The sequence below is a fragment of the Scyliorhinus torazame genome, chromosome 4, assembly GCF_047496885.1.
Source record: "Scyliorhinus torazame isolate Kashiwa2021f chromosome 4, sScyTor2.1, whole genome shotgun sequence".
NCBI lineage: Eukaryota > Metazoa > Chordata > Chondrichthyes > Carcharhiniformes > Scyliorhinidae > Scyliorhinus > Scyliorhinus torazame.
In genome coordinates this window covers 259,719,584-259,741,121 of record NC_092710.1, presented here as the reverse complement: position 1 = coordinate 259,741,121, position 21,538 = coordinate 259,719,584, and the positions used below count along the sequence as shown (strand labels likewise).

The following is a 21,538-nucleotide window of genomic DNA, read 5'->3' as shown; positions in this document are numbered from 1 at the left end:
AATGCGCAGGGGGCGACCTACGAGTATGGGGAAAAGGCTAGTCGGATGCTGGCACACCAGCTCCGTAAGAGGATGGCAGCGAGGGAAATAGGGGGAGTCAAAGATGGAAGGGGAGCCACGGTTCGGAGTGCGACGAAAATAAACGAGGTATTTAAGGCCTTTTATGAAGAGCTGTATGGATCCCAGCCCCCAGCGGGGGAAGAGGGGATGAGACGATTCCTAGATCAACTGAGATTCCCGAGGGTGGAGGAGCAAGAGGTGGCTGGTTTGGGGGCACCAATTGGGTTGGAGGAGCTGAGCAAGGGTTTGGGGAGTATGCAGGCGGGGAAGGCCCCGGGACCGGGCAGATTCCCGGTGGAGTTCTACAGGAAGTACGTAGACCTGTTGGCCCCGCTACTGGTGAGGACCTTTAATGAGGCAAGAGAGGAGGGGACCCTGCCCCCGACAATGTCGGAAGCGACAATTTCCTTGATCCTAAAGCGGGACAAGGACCCACTGCAATGTGGATCGTACAGGCCGATCTCGCTCCTCAATGTGGGTGCAAAGTTGCTGGCAAAAGTGCTGGCCACGAGGATCGAGGACTGTGTCCCGGGGGTGATCCATGAAGACCAGACGGGATTCGTAAAGGGCAGGCAATTAAACACTAACGTGCGGCGGCTCTTAAACGTGATGATGATGCCATCGGAGGAGGGAGAGGCGGAGAAAGTGGCAGCTATGGACGCGGATAAGGCCTTTGACCGAGTAGAGTGGGAGTACCTCTGGGAGGTGCTGCGTAGGTTTGGGTTCGGGGGAGGGTTTATCAGTTGGGTTAAGCTCCTTTACAGAGCCCCGATGGCGAGTGTAGTGACGAACCGGCAGAGGTCGGAGTACTTTCGACAGTACCGAGGGACGAGGCAGGAGTGCCCCCTGTCCCCCCTGTTGTTCGCATTGGCGATCGAACCATTGGCCATGTCATTGAGGGAGTCTAATAAATGGAGGGGGGTGGTCCGAGGGGGAGAAGAGCATCGGGTGTCGCTATATGCGGATGACCTGTTGCTGTACGTGGCGGATCCAATGGAGGGGATGGTGGAGGTCATCTAAGGGAGTTTGGGGAGTTTTCGGGCTATAAGCTCAATGTAGGGAAGAGTGAGCTCTTTGTATTACAGGCGGGGGACCAAGAAAGAGGGATAGGGGGCCTACCGCTGAGGAGGGCGGAGGGGAGCTTTCGGTATCTGGGGATCCAGATAGCCAGGAGTTGGGGGACCCTACATTAACTGAATCTGACGAGGTTGGTGGAGCAAATGGAGGCGGATTTCAAAAGATGGGACATGTTACCGCTCTCGCTGGCGGGTAGAGGGCAGTCGGTTAAAATGGTGGTCCTTCCGAGGTTTCTGTTTGTGTTTCAGTGCCTTCCCATCGTGATCACAAAGGCCTTTTTTAAGAGAGTAGGTAGGAGCATTATGGGGTTTGTGTGGGCGAATAAGACCCCGAGAGTAAGGAGAGGGTTCCTGGAACGGAGTAGGGACCGAGGAGGGTTGGCGCTGCCAAACCTGGGGAGCTACTACTGGGCAGCAAATGTGACGATGATCCGCAAGTGGGTTATGGAGGGAGAGGGGGTGGCATGGAAGAGGATGGAGATGCCGCCCTGGAAAGGAACGAGCCTGGGGGCGTTGGTGACGGCACCGCTGCCGCTCTCGCCGACAAAGTATACCACAAGCCCGGTGGTGGCGGCAACGCTAAGGATCTGGGGCCAGTGGAGACGGCACAGGGGTGCAATGTGAGCATCGGTGTGGTCCCCGATCAGGGGTAACCACCGGTTTGTCCCGGGGAAGATAGATGGGGGGTTCCAGAGCTGGCATCGGGCGGGGATTGGAAGAATGGGGGACCTGTTCATCAACGGGGCGTTTGCGAGCCTAGGGGCACTGGAGGAGAAGTTTGAGTTACCCCCGGGAAATGCCTTTAGATATATGCAGGTGAGGGCTTTTGTGAGGCGACAGGTGAGGAAATTCACGTTGCTCCCGGCAGAAGAAGTTCAAGTTAGGGTGATCTCGGGTGTATGGGTCGGGGAGGGCAAGGTTTCGGCAATACACCAGGAGATGAAAGAAGAGGGGGAAGCGCTAGTAGAAGTTTAAAAAAATATATATTTTTATTCTCCTCCTTTTTCACATTTTCTCCCACATTTACACCCATCAACAATAAACAATAATCAGCAAGATATGTCAATCCCCATAATAACAACAATCCCATCCGCCCACCAACCCCCCAAACCTCAGCCCACATGTTTACATAAACAAATGACAAAAAGGAATCAGGGATTACCCATAGTCACCCTTAATCTACACAGCCCCCCTCCTCCCCAACTAATGTTCGATGTTATCCAGTTCTTGAAAGTGCATAATAAATAGTGCCCATGACTTGTAGAACCCCTCCGAGCTTCCCTTCAGTTCGAACTTAACGTTCTCAAGGGTCAAGTATTCTAACAGGTTCCCCCCGCCACGCCAGGGCACTGGGTGGAGCGCTAGTAGAAGAGTTGAAGGGTAAATGGGAGGAGGAGCTGGGGGAGGAGATCGAGGAAGGGCTGTGGGCTGATGCCCTGGGTAGGGTTAATTCCTCCTCCTCGTGTGCCAGGCTCAGCCTGATACAATTTAAGGTGGTTCACAGAGCGCACTTGACGGGGGCGAGGTTGAGCAGGTTCTTTGGGGTCGAGGACAGATGTGGAAGGTGCTCAGGGAGCCCGGCGAACCATGTCCATATGTTTTGGTCATGCCCGGCACTGGAGGGGTTCTGGAGAGGAGTGGCGGGAGCAATATCTCAGGTGGTGAAAGTCCGGGTCAAGCCAAGCTGGGGGCTAGCAATATTTGGAGTAGTGGACGAACCGGGAGTGCAGGAGGCGAAAGAGGCCGGCATTCTGGCCTTTGCGTCCGTAGTAGCCCGGCGAAGGATCTTGCTAATGTGGAAGGAGGTGAAGCCCCCCAGTCTGGATAAATGATATGGCTGGGTTCATAAAGTTGGAGAGGATTAAGTTCGCCTTGAGAGGGTCTGTGCAGGGGTTCTACAGGCGGTGGCAACCGTTCCTAGACTATCTCGCGGAGCGTTAGAGGAAGGTCGGTCAGAAGCAGCAGCAACCTTGGGAGGGGGGGGGGGGGGGGGGAAAGAGAGAGAGAGAGAGAGAGAGAGAGAGAGAGACTGCCTGGGAGGGTGGATGAGCAAGAGATATCATGAAGGGTTGGGGAAACTGGCACGCACGGCAGAGGGCCAGTGTACAAAGCTGTGTAAATATATCATTTTGCCATGTATATATCTTGCTCTGCGCGATTTCTCGTTTTTTTTTCTTCTTTGTTACGGGGGTGTTTGTAAGGGAGAAAAAGGTTATTGTTTGTAAGGGAGAAAAATTGTGTTAAAAAACTATAATAAATATATATTTTTTAAAAAGCATTCTAACTATTTCAACGAATGTTTGTACAAATTAAATGCCCTTCTGTATAAAATCTATTTATGGCCTTTTCTACCTGCCCTTTACATTGATTGGGATTAGAAAGCTGAGCACTAGCATGTAGGCCTTCTCCCCCAAGCACCAGTCTTAAACTGCCAGAAATGAAGAGCAATCTGCCTTCGCACCCTGATCCATATTGCTCTTAGTAGCCATGCCAAGAAAACTGGATACAATAATAAAACTTCTTTTCCAAGCACCCTGCAATTCAATATGTACAATATAAATAATGGCTAAACCAGCATACCTAAATTATTTAAATTCTTAGTTACTGTTCTTCTCACTGTCCTTTTTCCTAAAAATATACTACTTCACATGTCTGGATATCAAGCCACATCTGCCAATCAGCTAACTCAACTAACTTGATCATGTCTTCTTACCATCATCCAACTATTTACTTCAGCTGAGTGGCTTGTGCAATGCTTTGTCATATCACTATTCATTAAACAATCCAGAGCTTCCCACACCTATTCCCCACTGTAACATCATTGTGATGCTTCAAAATTGACCCAAATAAAATCAAAACAGCAGGAGAGTAACTGTTGATTGTCGCAACCCCGTCATGCGTGGGGGGGCGGGGGGGGGGGGGGGGGGGGGGGGGGCGGTCATTTGAATGGATTCTCTCCTCCCTTCCCAATGAACTGGGGCCAAAAGAAATATCAGTCTGCTCATGGCAGGCACTGCTGCTGACATGGAGCTCATTCCCTCCCTTCCATTCTCAGCAAAAGGCACCAGAAAGACCTTTCTTATCACAGATCGATTGTCAAATGCATTGTTCTGTGAGGAATGTAGTAATATCATTCCAAATTTGATCCACAGTCAGGACTCAATTTAGCTTATTGCAGCTGGGGTGACAGTAAATTTGCTTCAGCAATTCAGGTTAGGAGAAAATAAAAAGCCAGTAAATTAGGTTTGCTATTTTTAAGTGTTGTCCAGCAACTTTGTCTGGAAACTGCAAGTCAATGAATGTCAGGTGTGAACATCCTACTGTTAAATATCTAGTGGATATTCCTCTTTAGGCGAATGAAAAATGGTGATTTATTCAAATCAAGTGGGTGGCCAGCAATTGCACTAAAACCCAATTTGACAGACTTTTCAAGAGATCAGAGAAAGTGTTTTTTGTTTTAAAGTGACATTTTACCTTTTTTCTTTCCATACGCTCTTGTTCTTCTTTCTGAAAGTGCATTTCACGTTCTATTCGCAGTCTCTCAGCTTCTTCTCGAGCACGGGCATCTTCCTCTTTCTGAAAATGTTGTAATGTAATTTATCAATCATTTTAACAATTATAATTGGCAATCTTAGAACATAGATAATAAAGCCGGTCAACCAGAGACAGAACTCACAAAAGTCCTGGACAAGTAGTACAAAAATAAGTGCAGAGATGTTATGAACTATTAAGTGGTCTGGATCCGTCATAATGCAAAAGGACGTTGAAATTGGACACTTGAATACATCCAAACAAAACATCAAATTAAGTTAAAAATTGTGTCTATTTCGATCAATCACAGAGATAATATTAAACAACATATCATTGCCCAAGCTTTTTACCATTTTTTGTCACATAAACCTTTACTGATCACCAGGGAGTGCAACATTTGATTGACTTTTAGTTTAGAACAATGAAGGTAGATTCCTCATATAAAGTCTTTTCTTATTGCAATTAAGAGAACACACAATGTGAAGTCAATACAAATAAACAATGTGATTCTGCTCTGTGCATCAATCTTTTGAATTTTCTGAGGAAAGAGATACAGAAACCTATGTATCCTAAAAGAAGAGAAAGACTGCCCCAGTCATCTAGCGGATAATGGCCTTTGCCCTAGTCAGAAACATGGGAGCTTATGGTTATCTACACAAGCAAATGGGTCAATTCCTGAAAATATGCTAAACTACTGGATATGGATGATGAGTTGCTCTGCCCACCCAATTGGGTCAAAAGTTAATTCAGAGGTGATGGACACAGCAGCATAGCGGTTATATTATAGGACTAGTAAACAGGGTACAGCAGCATAGTGGTAATTTTACTGGACTAGTATTTCAGAGACGTGGACGAATGCTTCAGAAACACAAGACAAAACCCACCACAGTAGTTTTGGGAATGCAAATTAAATTAGTTCATAAATCTAGGGTAAAATGCTCGTCTTATTAACAATGATCCTGACTCCATTGGGTTGTCCTAATATTCTTCAGGGGAGGAAATATGCCTTCCTACCTCTTTGGTCTACATGTGACTCCAGCAATGTGGTTGACTCAGAACTGCCCTCTGCAATGGACTCGCAAGTCACTCACTTCAAGGGCAATTAGGGATCGGCAATAAATTGCCACCTTCACTCAAATCCCAAGAACAAATTTTTTAAAGTGTTCAAATCTCACCAGGGCAATTTTCTTGAAAGAAAAGTTACTTATAAAAATAACCACAATGCTGTCAGAATGTTAAATGGTCTTCAGGGACTTTAAAAAAAGTAAAAAACTGCAGGTGATGGAAATGTGAAATGAAAATAGAAGAGTCTGTAAATACTCAGCAGGTCAAGCAGCACCTGTGGAGAAAGAAACAGAGTCACTGGATTCACTTTTCTTATTTTGGTGGGGTGAAGGAGCTGGACATGAAGCAAAGTGGCCTGGCCCACCCTGCCATTTCAGTTCATTGAATCAAGCCTCAGAGGGCCAAATAGTGGCCATCTATCAGCATGAAGTCAATTAAAGGTGCAAAGGGACACTCCGTACACAATCAGGACTGTTGGCCAGGGCATCTTGCAGCAGTGGGATAATGCCATGAACGGGAAGTCATCCACGTCTACAAATATTAAGGCCCCCAGCTCTCGGATTCTCTTTCTTTATTGAGGGATTAAAAAAGCTACAAATACAAGTTAAAAACATGGAGATGTTGCCAGCTTCGCCTGCAGAATCTGCTGCTGCATTGAGCCACAGTTCCAGTGGAATGCCTTTTATTCTGCCCTTGTGCTGCATCACATAGATATCGTAAAACATGCCCTAACTTCCTTCACGACTGACACCCAAAAAGAAAAGCAGCAGGCAACGAAAAATTGTATAAGGCAGAGACATTAACAAACTTACTAGATTATGAATTAGTAATTTCAAAATAGCAGTCAGGCTACCAACCTCTAAGCCCACTTGCCTTCCGCAATTTCAAAGTCTAGCATCAGGTCATTTGTGGGAATGGAAGTTATTTCTTTTTAATGTTTTGGGGGGATTATTGTGTTATTCACTGAAGGAAGGCCGTGTCGGTGTGTGTGTGTATAAATTATTTAATTAAGCTGGGGAACATTTACCAGAGACAGGTGGTCTTGCAGGTTTAAGATATGCAAGGGTATAGATGTTAGATTTATGCTTTTGTTAAGAGATATTATGGTGGGTTTGAGGCACAAGCAAATAGATTGGATTTAACTTTTTAGATAAGTAGAGAATTTGAATATCAAAGGGAAGTCAGAGGTGACCAAAAACATTTTGCAGCTTACATGAGTTCCATGGGTAAACAGAATATATTTTATTGACCCGAAAGCAGAGACAAAACAGAAACATAAAATATTAGTTTCGAAAGTTGAGTTCAAGAAGTGTCGAGGACAATACAATGATAGATGAAAGGGAAAAAGGATATCGAAGAAAAGATGTCGAATTGAGTTGTTGTTGGCTGTGTGGGGAAGTTCTCCTCAAAATAGTTCCATGCTGGGAGAAAGTACAATTTCAATCAGCCAGCCAGTCAAGCCAGGAAACCCTCAGACTGCAAAAAAGTCTTGATTCTGAAAATTTCTTAGATTTCCACAGCAGAGTGGAAGTGAATTTTGAGAAGTCACACGGTACACCTTATTAAAGCAACTGCACTTTGCCTTGGGTAATATTATTGCATTATTATAATTAAACATCTAGAAAGGAGTTGCCTGGAATCATAATCTTTATTAGTGTCACAAGTAGGCTTAATTTGACACTGCAATGAAGTTACTGGAAAAATTCTCTAGTCGCCACACTCTGGGGTCTGTTCGGATACACTGAGGGAGAATTCAGAATGGTAATTTACCTAACAGCATGTTTTTTGGGACTTGTGGGGGGAAACCGGAGCACCCGGAAGAAACCCACACAGACACTGGGTGAACATGCAGATTCCGCACAGACAGTGACTCAAGTGGGAATCGAACCCGGGACTCTGGCACTGTGAAGCAACAGTGCTAGCCACTGTGCCAATATGCCGACCACTTGTGGATCTGACTAAGTAGGGAGTGTTTTGGGGAATGTTTTGTAAGAGCCATTTTAATTGTGTAAATGTAATCTTGCGTGCTTAAGTTTTCTTTTCGTTAGTAAATCTTTTAAATTTAAAAATCCCAAACGTGTTAATGGACTTCTTGCTACTCAGATTAGTACATTTTCTTCTAATTTTCAGATTTCCAAAAATTGTATGGCCTTTAAATCAAGATTCCCTCTGGGATTTGGTTTGCTCAGCAATTAACATCTGGTATAGAAGGTGAAGTCACACAGGATCAGAGATGAGCTGGTAAGATAGATACAGAACTGGTTCGGTCACAGAAGACAGAAGGTAGCAGTGGAAGGGTGCTTTTCTGAATGGAGGGCTGTGACTACTGGTGTTCTGGAACCTTTGCTGTTTGCAGTACATATAAATGATTTGGAGGAAAATGTAACTGGTCTGATTAGTAAGTTTGCGGACAACACAAAGGTTGGTGGAATTGCAGACAGTGATGAGGACTTTCAAAGGATACAGCAGGATATAGATCGGTTGGCGAATTGGGCGGAGAAATGGCAGATGGAGTTTAATCCAGACAAATGCGAGGTAATGCATTTTGGAAGATCCAATACAGATGGTAAATATAGAGTAAATGGCAGAACCCTTAAAGAGTATTGACAGGCAGAGAGATCTGGGTGTACAGGTCCACAGGTCACTGATCGTGGTAACACAGGTGGAGAAGGAAGTAAAGAAGGCAGACAGCATGCTTACTTTCATCGGCTGTGGCATAGAGTATAAAAATTGGCAAGTCATGCTGCAGCTGTATAGAACTTTAGTTAGGCCACACTTGGAATAGTGTTCAATTCTGGTCGCCACACTACCATAAGGATGTGGAGGCTTTGGAGATGGTAAAGAAGAGGTTTACCAGGATGTTGCCTGTTTTAGAGGGCATTAGCTATGAGGAGAGGTTGGATAAACTCGGTTTGTTCTTACTGGAACGATGGAGGGGCATGGATAAAGTGGATAGTCAGAGGCTTTTTCCCAGGATGCAAGAGTCAATCACTAGGGAACATAGGTTTAAGATGTGAGGGGCAAAGTTTAGAGGAGATGTGTGAGCGAAGGTTTTTTTTTTTAAACAGAGGGTAATAATCTTTATTGTCAAAAGTAGTCTTACATTAACACTGCAATGAAGTTACTGTGAAAATCCCCTAGTTGCCACATTCTGGCGCCTGTTCGGGAACAAAGAATTCAGAATATCCAATTCACCTAACAGCACGTCTTCCGGCACTTGCGGGAGGAAACCGGAGCACCCCGAGGAAACCCACGCAGACACAGGGAGAATGTGCAGACTCCACAGACAGTGACCCAAGCCGGGAATCGAACCTGGGACCCTGGAGCTGTGAAGCAACAGTACTACCCACTATGCTACTGTGCTGCCTGAAACTTACTGCCGAAGAGGTGATGGAAGCAGGTATGATAGTGACGTTTAAGGGACGTCTTGACAAGTACATGAATAGGATGGGAATAGAGGGAAAAGGACCCTGGAAGTGCAGAAGATTTTAGGTTAAGACGGGCAGCATGGTCGAAGAAGGCTTGGAAGGCCAAAGGGCCTGTTCCTGTGCTTTACTTTACTTTGTTCTTTCCCATTCCAGGGAAGGACATATGAAAGGGTTCGCAACTGGCACATTGTTCCGATTGTGTAGTTTATGCTAGTGGTCATATGAGAATGGATAGAAAACAACAAAACCTACACAATCTGTTTAGCTGCCAAACCAGTGCAAAGCATTTTATATAGATATCCAAATGCTGCCAGAATGTCATACCCATGGCTCTTGTCACTGTCACATACTGCATTCAAACACAAGGGGGTGAAATCTCCGCCAGCGGGATTCTCCGTTACGCTGGCAGCGCACCCCCCGCCTGCATGTTTCCCAGCAGAGTGGGATGGCCACAATGGGGAATCCCATTGGCCGACGGTGGGAACAGAATCCTGCTGTCGGCGATGGTGTGCTGCCGAAGAAGCTGGGGCTGGGAGGCGGAGAATTGACTCCAAGATGATAAACACACTTTTGAAGCAGAAATTTATTTACCTGTGGAAGATGTAAAGGAATTAAAGGCAGCTTAAAGTGACTTAAATGCCAGGATAGAGGAGCTGGAGTACAACATTTTAGCTTTACAAAGATATGCAACATAATGGGTCTGCTGAGCCTCTGTGGCCTCGAAGACCAGTCTAACTATAGGGTTAAGTATTATTATGTAGGCTAAATCTTTGTGAGCACACTGAAAAGAATGTGGCCACAAAGTAAATGCAAGATTTAAAGAAAGAATTCTGCTTGAAGAACATGTAGGTCTTCTCATCCAATTTCCATGAGGCCTGGGAGAAGTATCCTCTGCATTCTCTCCAAATCAGTTATGTCCTTCCTGTAATGTGGTGACTAGAACTGTGCACAAAACTCCAGCTGTGACCTAACCAGCGTTTTATTCAGTTCCATTATTATATCCCTGCTTTCGTATTCAATATCTTGCCCAATAAAAGAAAGCATTTCATATGCTTTCTTGACCACCTTATCCACTTGTCCTGCCATCTTCAAGGACCTGTGGGCATGCACTCCAAGGGTTCTCACTTCCTCAATCCCTCTCATATCTTATTGAGTATTCCCTTGCTTTGTTTGCCCTCCCCAAATGCATTACCTCACACTTTTCCAAATTGAATTCCATTGTCCACTTCTCTGCCGTTTAACCAAACCATTGATATAATTCTGGAGTAAACAGCTATCCTCTTCACTATCAACTAATTGCAAGGCCAATTTTTGTGTCTACTGCTAATTTACCAATCATGTCACCTGCATTTAAGTCTAAATCATTAATATATATAACAAACAGCAAGAGCCCCAAGACTGAGCCCTGTGGAACACCACTGAAACTGATTTCCATTTGCAAAAACATCCATTGACTATTACCCTTTGTTTCCTGTCATTGAAGCCAATTTTAGATCCAATCGGCCATCTTCCCCATATCCCATGAGATCTCACATTTCTGACCAGTCTGCCATGTGGAACCTGGTCAAATTCCTTCCTGAAATCCATGTAGCCAATATCCACTGCACTACCCTCATCAATCCTTGCTACATCCTCAAATAATTTTATCTAGTCAGACACGATCTTCCCCTAACAAAACTATGCTGACTAGCCCTGATCAATGTGTGCCTTTCTAAGGGACAGCTTATCCTGTCTCAGAATTGTTTCCAATAATTTTTCCACCACTGAAGTCAGACTGACTTGCTTCGAGTATTCTGGTCTATCCCCCACACTCTTTTTAAATAATGGTACTACAATCGCAGATCTCCAATCCTCTGAGACCTTGGCTTGATCTAGTGAGGCTTGGAAAATGATCCTCAAAGCCTCCAATATTTCCTCCCTGGCTTCCTTAAACAACCTAGGATACACCTGGCCCTGGTGATTTAGCCACTTTCAAGGGTGCCAGTACTTCCTCTCTCAATAGGTTTATTATATCTAATATTTCACCCTCCTCTTTAACTAGAATATATGATCATCCCTCTGTGAAGACAGAAACATAGCACTCATTGGGAACACTGGCCACATCTGAATCAACCAAATTACCATGCATCTCTGACAGGCCCTACTTTTTCCCTTAGTTATTCCCTTGCTCTTAATGTATTGGTAAAGCACCTTAGGATTTCCTTTGATTTTAACTGCCAATATTTTCTGGTATCCTCTCTTTGCTTTCCTAATTTCTATTTTTACTTCAGCCCCTGTACTTTCTATACTCCTCTAGGTTTTCTACAGTATTAAGTATTCTGTGATGGTCACAAACTTTCTTTGCCTTCTTTATCTTGGCTTGTGTGCGTTTCGATAATCAGTAGCACCCTTTTTCTTTGTGGCTCATGTCTACACTATGCCTGTGGAATTTCACCTTTGGGGAGGTGATGGCATCGGGCATTATCACTGGACTAGTAATCCAGAGACCCTGAGCAAAGTCTAGGGGCCCAGGTTCAAATACCCCCATGACAGATGGTGAAATTTGAATTCAGTAAAAGTCTAATGATGACTATGGAACCATTATTGATTGTCGTTAAAAAACAATCTGGTTCAATAATGTCCTTTAGGGAAGGAAATGTGCTATCTTTATCTGGTCTGGCCTACATGTGACACCAGATGCAGATTCGAGATGGACAATATCAGCCAGCGACGCCCACATCCTGTGAACGAACAAAAAAAATGCCTCCCACTGCTTTGACACAGTTTTTACTTCTTTTTAAAAAAAATATATATTTATTCAAATTTTTCAACAGATTTTCAACAAACCCACCCCCCCCCAACAAAAAGAAACAAAAACACAGCAATCAAAAATTATACATTGGATTTCCCCCATATATAATAACCCCCCCATATGACATTTAAAAGCACCAATAGGGAAGCCCCCCCCACCCACCCAAACGCCCACCCAAAAGAACCCCCCCCCCCCCTCCCCCCCCGGGCTGCTGCTGCTGCTGACCTCCTCCTAATGCTCCGCGAGATAGTCTAGGAACGGTTGCCACCGCCTGAGGAACCCCTGCACAGACCCTCGCAAGGCAAACTTTATCCTCTCCAGCTTGATGAACCCTGCCATATCATTTATCCAAACCTCCACACTAGGGGGCTTTGCATCTTTCCATAATAGCAAAATCCTCCGCCGGGCTACCAGGGACGCAAAGGCCAGAATACCGGTCTCTTTCGCCTCCTGCACTCCCAGCTCCTCCGTTACCCCAAATAATGCCAACCCCCAGCTCGGCTATGACCCGGACTTTCACCACCTTGGACATAGTCCTCGCAAATCCCCTCTAAAACCCATCCAGTGCCAGGCACGACTAGAACATATGGACGTGATTTGCCAGGCTTCCCGAGCCCCTCCCACACCTGTCCTCCACCCCAAAGAACCTACTCAACCTCGCCCCTGTCATATGCGCTCTGTGGGTAACTTTGAACTGTATTAGGCTGAGCCTGGCGCAAGAGGAAGAATTAACCCTACTCAGGGCATCAGCTCACAGACCTTCATCTATCTCCTCCCCAAGCTCCTCCTCCCACTTGCCCTTTAACTCCTCCACCGAGGCCTCCTCCTCTTCCTTCAGCTCCTGGTAAATCGCCGAAACTTTGCCTTCTCCAACCCATACACCCGAAATCACCCTGTCCTGAATCCCCTGTGCCGGGAGCAGCGGGAATTCCCTCACTTGCATGTGCCTGAAAGCGTTTCCCGGGGGTAGCCCAAACTTCTCCTCCAGCGCCCCTAGGCTCGCAAACGTCCCATCGATGAACAGGTCCCCCATTCCTCTAATCCCTGCCCGATGCCAGCTCCGAAACCCCCCCCTCCATCCTTCCTGGGACGAACCAATGATTGTCCCGAATCGGGGACCAAACCGAGGCTCCCACCTCGCCCCTGTGTCGCCTCCACTGCCCCCAGATCTTCAATGTCGCCGCCACCACCGGACTCGTGGTGTACCTTGTCGGCGAGAGCGGCAGTGGTGCCGTCGCCAGCGCTCTCAGGCTCGTGCCCACACAGGATGCCATCTTTAACCTCTTCCACGCCGCCCCCTCTCCCTCTTACCCACTTACGGATCATCGCCACATTGGCTGCCCAATAATAGCCGCACAAATTCAGCAGCGCCAGCCCCCCCCTGTCCCTGCTACGCTCCAGAAACACTCTCTTCACCCTCGGGGTCTTATTCGCCCACACAAAACCCATGATGCTCCTACTTACCTGTTTGAAAAAGGCCTTGGGGATCATAATGGGAAGGCACTGGAACACAGAGAAACCTCGGGAGGACCGTCATTTTGACCGACTGCACCCTACCCGCTAGTGAGAGTGGCAGCATATCCCATCTTTTAAAATCCTCCTCCATCTGCTCCACCAACCGTGTCAAATTGAGCTTGTGCAGGGCCCCCCCCAACTCCTAGCTACTTGGTTCCCTAGGTACCGAAAGCTCCTTTCCGCCCTCCTCAGCGGTAGCTCGTCTATCCCCCTTCCCTGGTCCCCTGAATGCACCACAAAGAGCTCGCTCTTCCCCACGTTGAGTTTATACCCCGAAAAGTCCCCAAACTCCCTTAGGATCCGCCACATACAGCAACAGGTCGTCAGCATACAACGACACCCGGTGTTCCTCTCCCCCCCCGGACCAGTCCCCTCCATTTCCTGGACTACCTTAGTGCCATGGCCAGAGGCTCAATTGCCAGTGCAAACAACAAGGGGGAGGAGGGGCACCCCTGTCTCGTCCCCCGGTACAGCCGAAGGTACTCCGACCTCCGCCGATTCGTAGCCACACTTGCCACCGGGGCTCTATATAGCAGCCTGACCCAGCTGATGAACCCCTCCCCGAACCCAAACCTCCGCAACACTTCCCAAAGATACTCCCACTCCACCCGGTCAAAGGCCTTCTCCGCGTCCATAGCTGCCACTACCTTCACTTCCCCCTCCACCGGGGGCATCATAATCACATTGTGGAGCCTCCGCACATTTGTATTTAATTGCCTACCCTTCACAAATCCCGTCTGGTCCTCATGGATCACCCCCGGGACACAGTCCTCAATTCTCGTAGCCAGCACCTTCGCCAGCATCTTAGCGTCAACATTGAGGAGCGAGATCGATCTATACATCCCACATTGCAGTGGATCTTTGTCGCGCTTCAGAATCAAAGAAATCAGCGCCCTAGACATTGTCGGGGGCAAGGTCCCCCCCCTCCCTCGCCTTATTGAAAGTCCTCACTAGCAACGGGCCCAGCAGGTCCACGTATTTCCTGCAGAATTCAACCGGGAACCCATCCGGCCCCGGGGCCTTCCCCGCCTGCATGCTCCCCAATCCTTTAACTAGCTCCTCCAGCCCAATCGGTGCCCCCAAACCAACCACCTCCTCCTCCTCCACCCTCGGGAACCTCAGCTGATCTAAGAATCGTCGCATCCTCTCCTCCCCCGCTGGGGGCTCAGACCTGTACAGATCCCCATAGAAGTCCCTAAATACCTTGTTTATTCTCACCGCACTCCGCACCGTATTCCCCCCTCTATCCTTAACTCCACCAATCTCCCTCCTGCCTCCCTCTTACGAAGCTGGTGTGCGAGCATCCGACTCGCCTTCTCCCCATACTCATACGTCGCCCCCTGCGCTTTCCTCCACTGTGCCTCTGCTTTCCCTGTGGTCAACAGGTCGAACTCCGCCTGGAGGTTCTGTTGCTCCCTGAGTAGCCCCTCCTCGGGGGCCTCTGCATACCTCCTGTCCACCCTTAAAATCTCCCCCACCAACCTCTCCCATTCCCTCCTCTCTCTCTTCTCCCTGTGGGCCCTAATGGAGATTAGCTCTCCCCTGACCACCGCCTTCAGCGCCTCCCAGACTACCCCCATCTGCACCTCCCCTTTGTCGTTGGCCTCCAAATATCTTTTAATGCATCCCCGCACCTCCTCATCTGCCAACAATCCCACATCAAGGCGCCACAGCGGGCGCTGGTCCCTCTAGTCCCCCAACTCCAGCTCCACCCAATGTGGGGCGTGGTCCGAGGTGGCAATGGCCGAATATTCCGTTCCCTCCACTTTCGGGATTAGCGCCCTACTCAAAATGAAAAAATCTATCCGGGAGTAGGCTCTATGGATGTGGGAAAAGAAGGAAAATTCCCTGGCCAGCGGCCTGACAAACCTCCATGGGTCCACTCCCCCCATCTGGTCCATAAACCCCCTGAGCACCTTGGTGCAGCCGGCCTCTTACCCGTCCTCGACCTATAGCGGTCCAGTGCTGGGTCCAGCACCGTGTTGAAGTCCCCCCCCCATTATCAAGCTTCCGACCTCCAGATCCGGAATCCGACCCAGCATGCATTTCATAAATCCAACATCATCCCAATTCAGGGCATATACGTTCACCAGTACCACCCGCACCCCCTGCAATCTACCACTCACCATCACATATCGACCTCCATTATCCACTACAATATTCATTGCCTCAAACGACACCCGCTTCCCGACCAGTATTGCAACCCCTCTGTTCTTCGCATTCAGCCCTGAATGGAATACCTGTCCTACCCATCCCTTTCTCAGCCTAACCTGATCTGCCACCTTCAAATGTGTCTCCTGGAGCATAACCACGTCTGCCTTCAGTCCCTTTAAGTGCGCGAACACCCGGGCCCACTTGACCGGCCCGTTCAGGCCCCTCACATTCCAAGTTATCAGCCGGATTGGGGGGCTACTCGCACCCCCCCCCCCCCCCCCCCCCCACTTGCCGACTAGCCATCTCCTTTTCTAGGCCAGCCACGTGCCCGCGCCTCCCACACCCTCCAGTCCCCCAGGCGGCGGACCCCCGCCCCGACCACCTCGCCTACTTCCAGCTCCCCTTTGGCCAATGCAGCAGCAACCCTGTTTCCCCCCTCCCCTCCGCTAGATCCACATCTAGCAATTTTGCTCCCCCCATAACACTCCCGTAAGTCAGCTGACTCCTGCTGACCCTGTCCTCTCCCGCCATTCCATCGACACCCCAGTGTGAGAATCCCCCCTCCCCGTGGCAGTCAGTGTGCGCTCCTCTCCAACACCGCCCTTCCCCCCCGGCCCCACCCCCGTCCTTCCCTAACGCGGGAAAAAGCCCGCGCTTTCCTGAGCTGGCCCCGCCCCCTCTGGCACAGCTCCTTTTTGCGGCCTTACCCCAACTCCCCATCCCCGGGCCTCCACTTCCCCTCTTCATCCGTGGGGGCCTGCCCCTCCAACACCGACGCCCACACTCTCCCACATCAAATCCATTCACCCATCCCCACCAGCACTCAAACCAAAAGAACATTCCCCAAACATGATAAACACAGTGAACACAGCAAACATCCCACCACGACAAACCCTCAATTTGAGTCCAACTTTTCTGTCTGTACAAAGTTCCATGCCTCAACGGGCGTTTCAAAATAGTGGTGCCGATCTTGGAACGTGACCCACAATCACGCTGGCTGCAGCATACCGGACTTCACCCCCTTCCGATGGAGCACCGCCTTAGCCCGATTGAAACCAGCTCTCCTCTTAGCCACCTCCGCACTCCAGTCCTGGTAAATTCGGATCTCCGTGTTCTCCCACCTGCTGCTCCGCTCTTTTTTGGCCCATCTGAGGACACACTCTCTGTCCATAAAGCGGTGGAACCGCACCACTACAGCCCTTGGCGGCTCGTTGGCTTTGGGTCTCCTTGCCAGGACCCGATGAGCCCCATCTAGCTCCAGGGGCCTCGGGAACGCTCCCGCTCCCATCAGCGAATTGAGCATCGTACTCATATATGCCCCGGCATCGGGCCCCTCCACTCCTTCAGGGAGACCCAGAATCCGAAGATTCTTCCTCCTCGACCTATTCTCCAGGTCCTCGAATTTTTCCGCCCACCTCGTGTGCAGCGCCTCGTGCGCCTCCACCTTCACCGCCAGGCCCAAGATCTCATCCTCGTTCTCTGAGGCTTTTTGCCGCACCTCCCGGATCGCCGCCCCTTAGGCCTTGTGGGTCACTACAAGCTTCTCAATCGCCGCCTTCATTGGCGCCAGCATTTCTGTCTTCAGCTCCTCAAAGCAGCGTTTAAGAAACTCCTGCTGCTCCTGCGACCACTGCGCCCATGCTGCCTGGTCTCCATCCGTCGCCATCTTGCTTTTCCACCCTCGCACTTTTCGCTGCCCCAAGATCACTTTTTTCACCGCTCCACTCCTGGTCCAATCCATATAATGTCGGGGGGACCTTGCTGTCACCTTCCCACACTGGAAGCCTTCGAACAATTGCCGTTGGGGCCCCTCTAGAGAGCCCAAAAATCCGTTCCCGGCGGGAGTTGCCGAACGTGCGACCTACCTAGGCATAGCCGCAACCGGAAGTCCCCACAATTATTACTTCTAATAGTTGTATCCAATCCACTCTTGCCAGCTCATCTTTCAGTTTTTACAACTTATGTCTTCCCCCAGTTTTGAACTTCTCTTCATGTTCTATCTTTGTCTTTTCCACAATGATGTTAAATCAAACTATATAATGGGCACTATCTCAAAAATGGTCTCTCACTGCTACTTTGTCCACTTGCCATGACTAAATCTAGAATTTCACCCACTCTCGTTAGGTTTATTACATGCTGGCTAAAAAGATTATCTTGAATGAAGTTCAAGAATTGTGCACCCTCTCATTGTTTGTATCTCAGTTGATATTGGGTTAGCTGACTTCCCACTAATTATTGCCCTATTATTTTTGCAGTCAGAATTTGGTCTACATATTTGCTCTTCTAACTCCCACTATTTGTGGGTCTACAGTTCAATCTGTGGCTGCCCCCTTCTTAGTTCTGAGCTCAACCCATATGGCCTCATTTTATGCTTCATTTAATAAATCATCCCTCCTCACAGTTGTTGATTCTTTAATCAATACAGTTATATCCCTACTTTTTCATCCGCCTCCCTATCTTGCCTGAAAACCCTATATCTAACGATGTTCAGCTGCCATTTGTGTCCTCCCTTAAGTGATTAAACCATGCTACCATATATTTATCTGTGCCTTCAGCTCATAGGCTTTATTATGCTCCTTTTATTTACATATATACTTTCGAACACTGCCAAATTTCTGTGCTGTACACTTGTATTACTTCTTTCAGAATCACTCACTAATTCTCCATCTCCCGTTCCCTGCTCCGAACTTGCCCTCAGGTTCCCACCCCTGAAAATCTAGTTTAACCCCCACCACCCCCCCATACAGAAATAGCAAATCGCCCGACAAGAATATTCATCCTGGTTCTGTTCAAGTGTAGATCGTCTGGCTTGTACAGATCCCACCTTACCCAGAACTGGTCCCAATGCCTCAGAAATCTGATGCCCTCCTCCTACACCAAGTTTCCAGCATATGTTTAATCGCTCAATTCTCCTGTTTCTGTACTCACTTGCAAGTGAGACTGCGAGTAATCCTTGGATTGCTGCTTTAGAGGTCCCGTTCTTCAATCTCCTTTCTACCTCCCTGAAGTCTGCTTTCAGGACCTCATTGCTTTTCCTACCCAAGTCATTATTACCAACGACGTCTGGCTGATCACCCTCATAGATACATAGAATTTACAGTGCAGAAGGAGGCCATTCGGCCCAGCGAGTCTGCACCGGCTCTTGGAAAGAGCACCCTACCCAAGGTCAACACCTCCACCCTAACCCCATAACCCAGTAACCCCACCCAACACTAAGGGCAATTTTTGGACATTATGGGCAATTTAGCATGGCCAATCCACCTAACCTGCACATCTTTGGACTGTGGGAGGAAACCGGAGCACCCGGAGGAAACCCACGCACACACGGGGAGGATGTGCAGACTCCGCACAGACAGTGACCCAAGCCGGAATCGAACCTGGGACCCTGGAGCTGTGAAGCATTTGTGCTATCCACAATGCTACCGTGCTGCCCAAAATGAAAATCGCTTATTGACACAAGTAGGCTTCAAATGAAGTTACTGTGGAAAGCCCCTAGTCGCCACATTCCGGTGCCTGTTCAGGGAGGCTGGTATGGGAATTGAACCGTGCTGCTGGCCTGCCATGGTCTGCTTTCAAAGCCAGCGATTTAGCCCTGTGCTAAACAGCCCCTCCACCAGAAGAATATCCTGCAACTGCTCCATGACATCCTTGACCCTGGCACTAGGAAGGCAACATAACATTGAGTCACGTCCATGGCCACAGGAACACCCATCTGTTCCCCGAACGAACAAATCCCCAATTACTACTGCTCTTTCCATTTTCTTTCTCCCCTCCTGTACAGCAGAGCTGCCTGTGATGCCACAACATTAATATTAATTACACTTGCTTCTCTTTGCAAGAAGTTAATATGATTAAAATTATAAAATTTGTGGACTTCGGACACACTATGTCATATTAAGAATAACAAACTGAATACTTACTTGCTTTTGCAAACGTTCTATTTCATATTTCTCTCTTTGAGCCTTTTCCTCCAGAAATTGATGTTCCTCTTCAAGTTTTTGTTGTTCTTCTTGAAGTCTCCTTTCTTCTTCAAGTCTCCGAGCTTCCTCCTCGCGGCGAGCTTTTTCTTCAGATTTTCGTTTCAGCATTTCTTCTCTCATTTGCCTAAATTTAACAACGATCCATAAACATTTGGTTCAGACATGTGTGAAAGAAAAGTGCACCACTTTGGATATAGGTCTTCCCTTTAAACAAAAAAGGGATAATTTTCAAAGAACGATGCTTTAATTATTACCAATTCCCAAATAAAGCTTGGTACCCTACTCTTACCGTACAAATGTTAACCGATCTGTTGTGTCTTTTAATTTTAAAAAAATAATAAATACTGGCAATAAAAACAAAAGAACAGGCATGCATAGTGCATACAAAAAGAGTGAAAAAGGCCATATGGTTTATCACACCAGGCACATCCAGACAGGACTATTTCCCAATATCTAACATTCCCCTTTGGCTAAGGATTTATGTTTACATGAACGTTAAAAGAACGAATGCATCTGAAAAGAATCTAATCTAGTCATCTTTTTATAATATTCAAATCACAACCCCCCCCCCCCCAAGCCTGTATTTTACAAAACAAAATATCTTCAACGCTTTGAAGCTCATCTTTTTCCAATACAGGCATTGGAAAGGGAATTGCGTCATTATCTGAAAATAAAAAACATGCAGGGCTGCGAGGAAAAGGCAGTGGAGTGGCACTACGTGAATTGTTCCTGTAAGGGATCAGCACAGTCACCGACGTAATGTGATGAATGTCTCCCTTTGGTGTTGTAACCATTCTATGCTGCTATGGAATCAAAAGTAATTATTGGTGCCCTAGGAACACATTTCAGGGATGCATCAAGTCATAGAAACATAGAAAATAGGACCAGGTGGCCATTGGGGCCTTCAAGCCTGCTCCCCATTCATTGTGACCATGACTGATCATCCAACTCAATAGCCTAATCCCATCTTCCCCCATATTCCTCGATCCCCTTCACCCCAAGTGCTATGTCTAATTGCTTCTTGAAAACATACAATGTTTTGGGCTCATCTACTTCCTGTGGTAACAAATTCCACAGTCTCATCACTCTCTGGGACCACAGAGAGCAGACAGAAATGAGGGGGGGGGGGGGGGGTTGCTGAAAAGGAACGACATATAAATTGTAACCGTCTCATCTGTCCTCATGTACAAGTATAAAACTTTAATAAAAATACACAGTGAAGGATCTCTCCATTCTCCTCAAAGCTCATCCAACTTTGCGCCCCTCCCCCCACCCCCACATCCCACCCCGCCAATCCGGCACTGGAGAGCTCGTAAATTACTGATATTATTAGCATCGGTCATAGTAGAATCTATTTTGACACCAAACATTTCCAGAAAAACGTGTATTCAGAAGATTCACCAGACAGTTTGCCAAAGTTTTTCAAAAATTTAGAGTATTTTTCCAATTAAGGGGCAATTTAGCATGGCCATTCCGCCTAACCTGCACATTTTTTGGGTTATGGGGGCGAAACCCACGCATGCTCAGGGAGAATGTCCTCACGGACAATGACCCAAACCGGGATCGAACCTGGGACCTCGGCGCCGTGAGGCTGTAGTGCTAACCATTATGCCACGTGCTGCCCTTTAGTTTGCCAAAGTTGACTCACTACGATGAGTAAGTCATGAACTGGCTCAGCATTGCTCTGAGAGTGAGTTCTTGAAATTTCAAGATCGCAACACCTCTAATCCACATTAAAATAATTAAGTACCTTTCTCTCTCTTCTTGTTCTTTTTTCTCTTCTTCCTCCCGATCCCTCTGTTCCCGTGCTATGCGTCGTTTCTCAGCCAGAAGTCTTGTAGCTTCTGCTGGATCAGTTGTACCTGCTGTGGTTTTACCAGGAGTAGCAGACAGTATGGCCTGAACAGTTTCTTAGCATATGAAAGAATAAATATTGGA

At 47.7% G+C, this 21,538-nt stretch overlaps 1 protein-coding gene across 8 annotated transcripts in view; it reads right to left on the bottom strand.

Annotated features, from left to right (window-relative positions):
- Positions 1-21,538, bottom strand: part of map7b (microtubule-associated protein 7b) — a 284,290-nt gene that overhangs the window by 34,060 nt on the left and 228,692 nt on the right. For 7 of the 8 annotated variants that reach the window (XM_072499672.1, XM_072499677.1, XM_072499670.1 and 4 more), the window contains 3 exons: positions 21,351-21,510; positions 19,541-19,724; positions 4,611-4,712 (listed from right to left, as the gene is read on the bottom strand). In XM_072499672.1, the coding sequence (XP_072355773.1) occupies positions 4,611-4,712; positions 19,541-19,724; positions 21,351-21,510 (446 nt within the window). The remainder of the gene's footprint in view (positions 1-4,610; positions 4,713-19,540; positions 19,725-21,350; positions 21,511-21,538) is intronic. The other variant, XR_011940761.1, reaches the window with a different exon arrangement.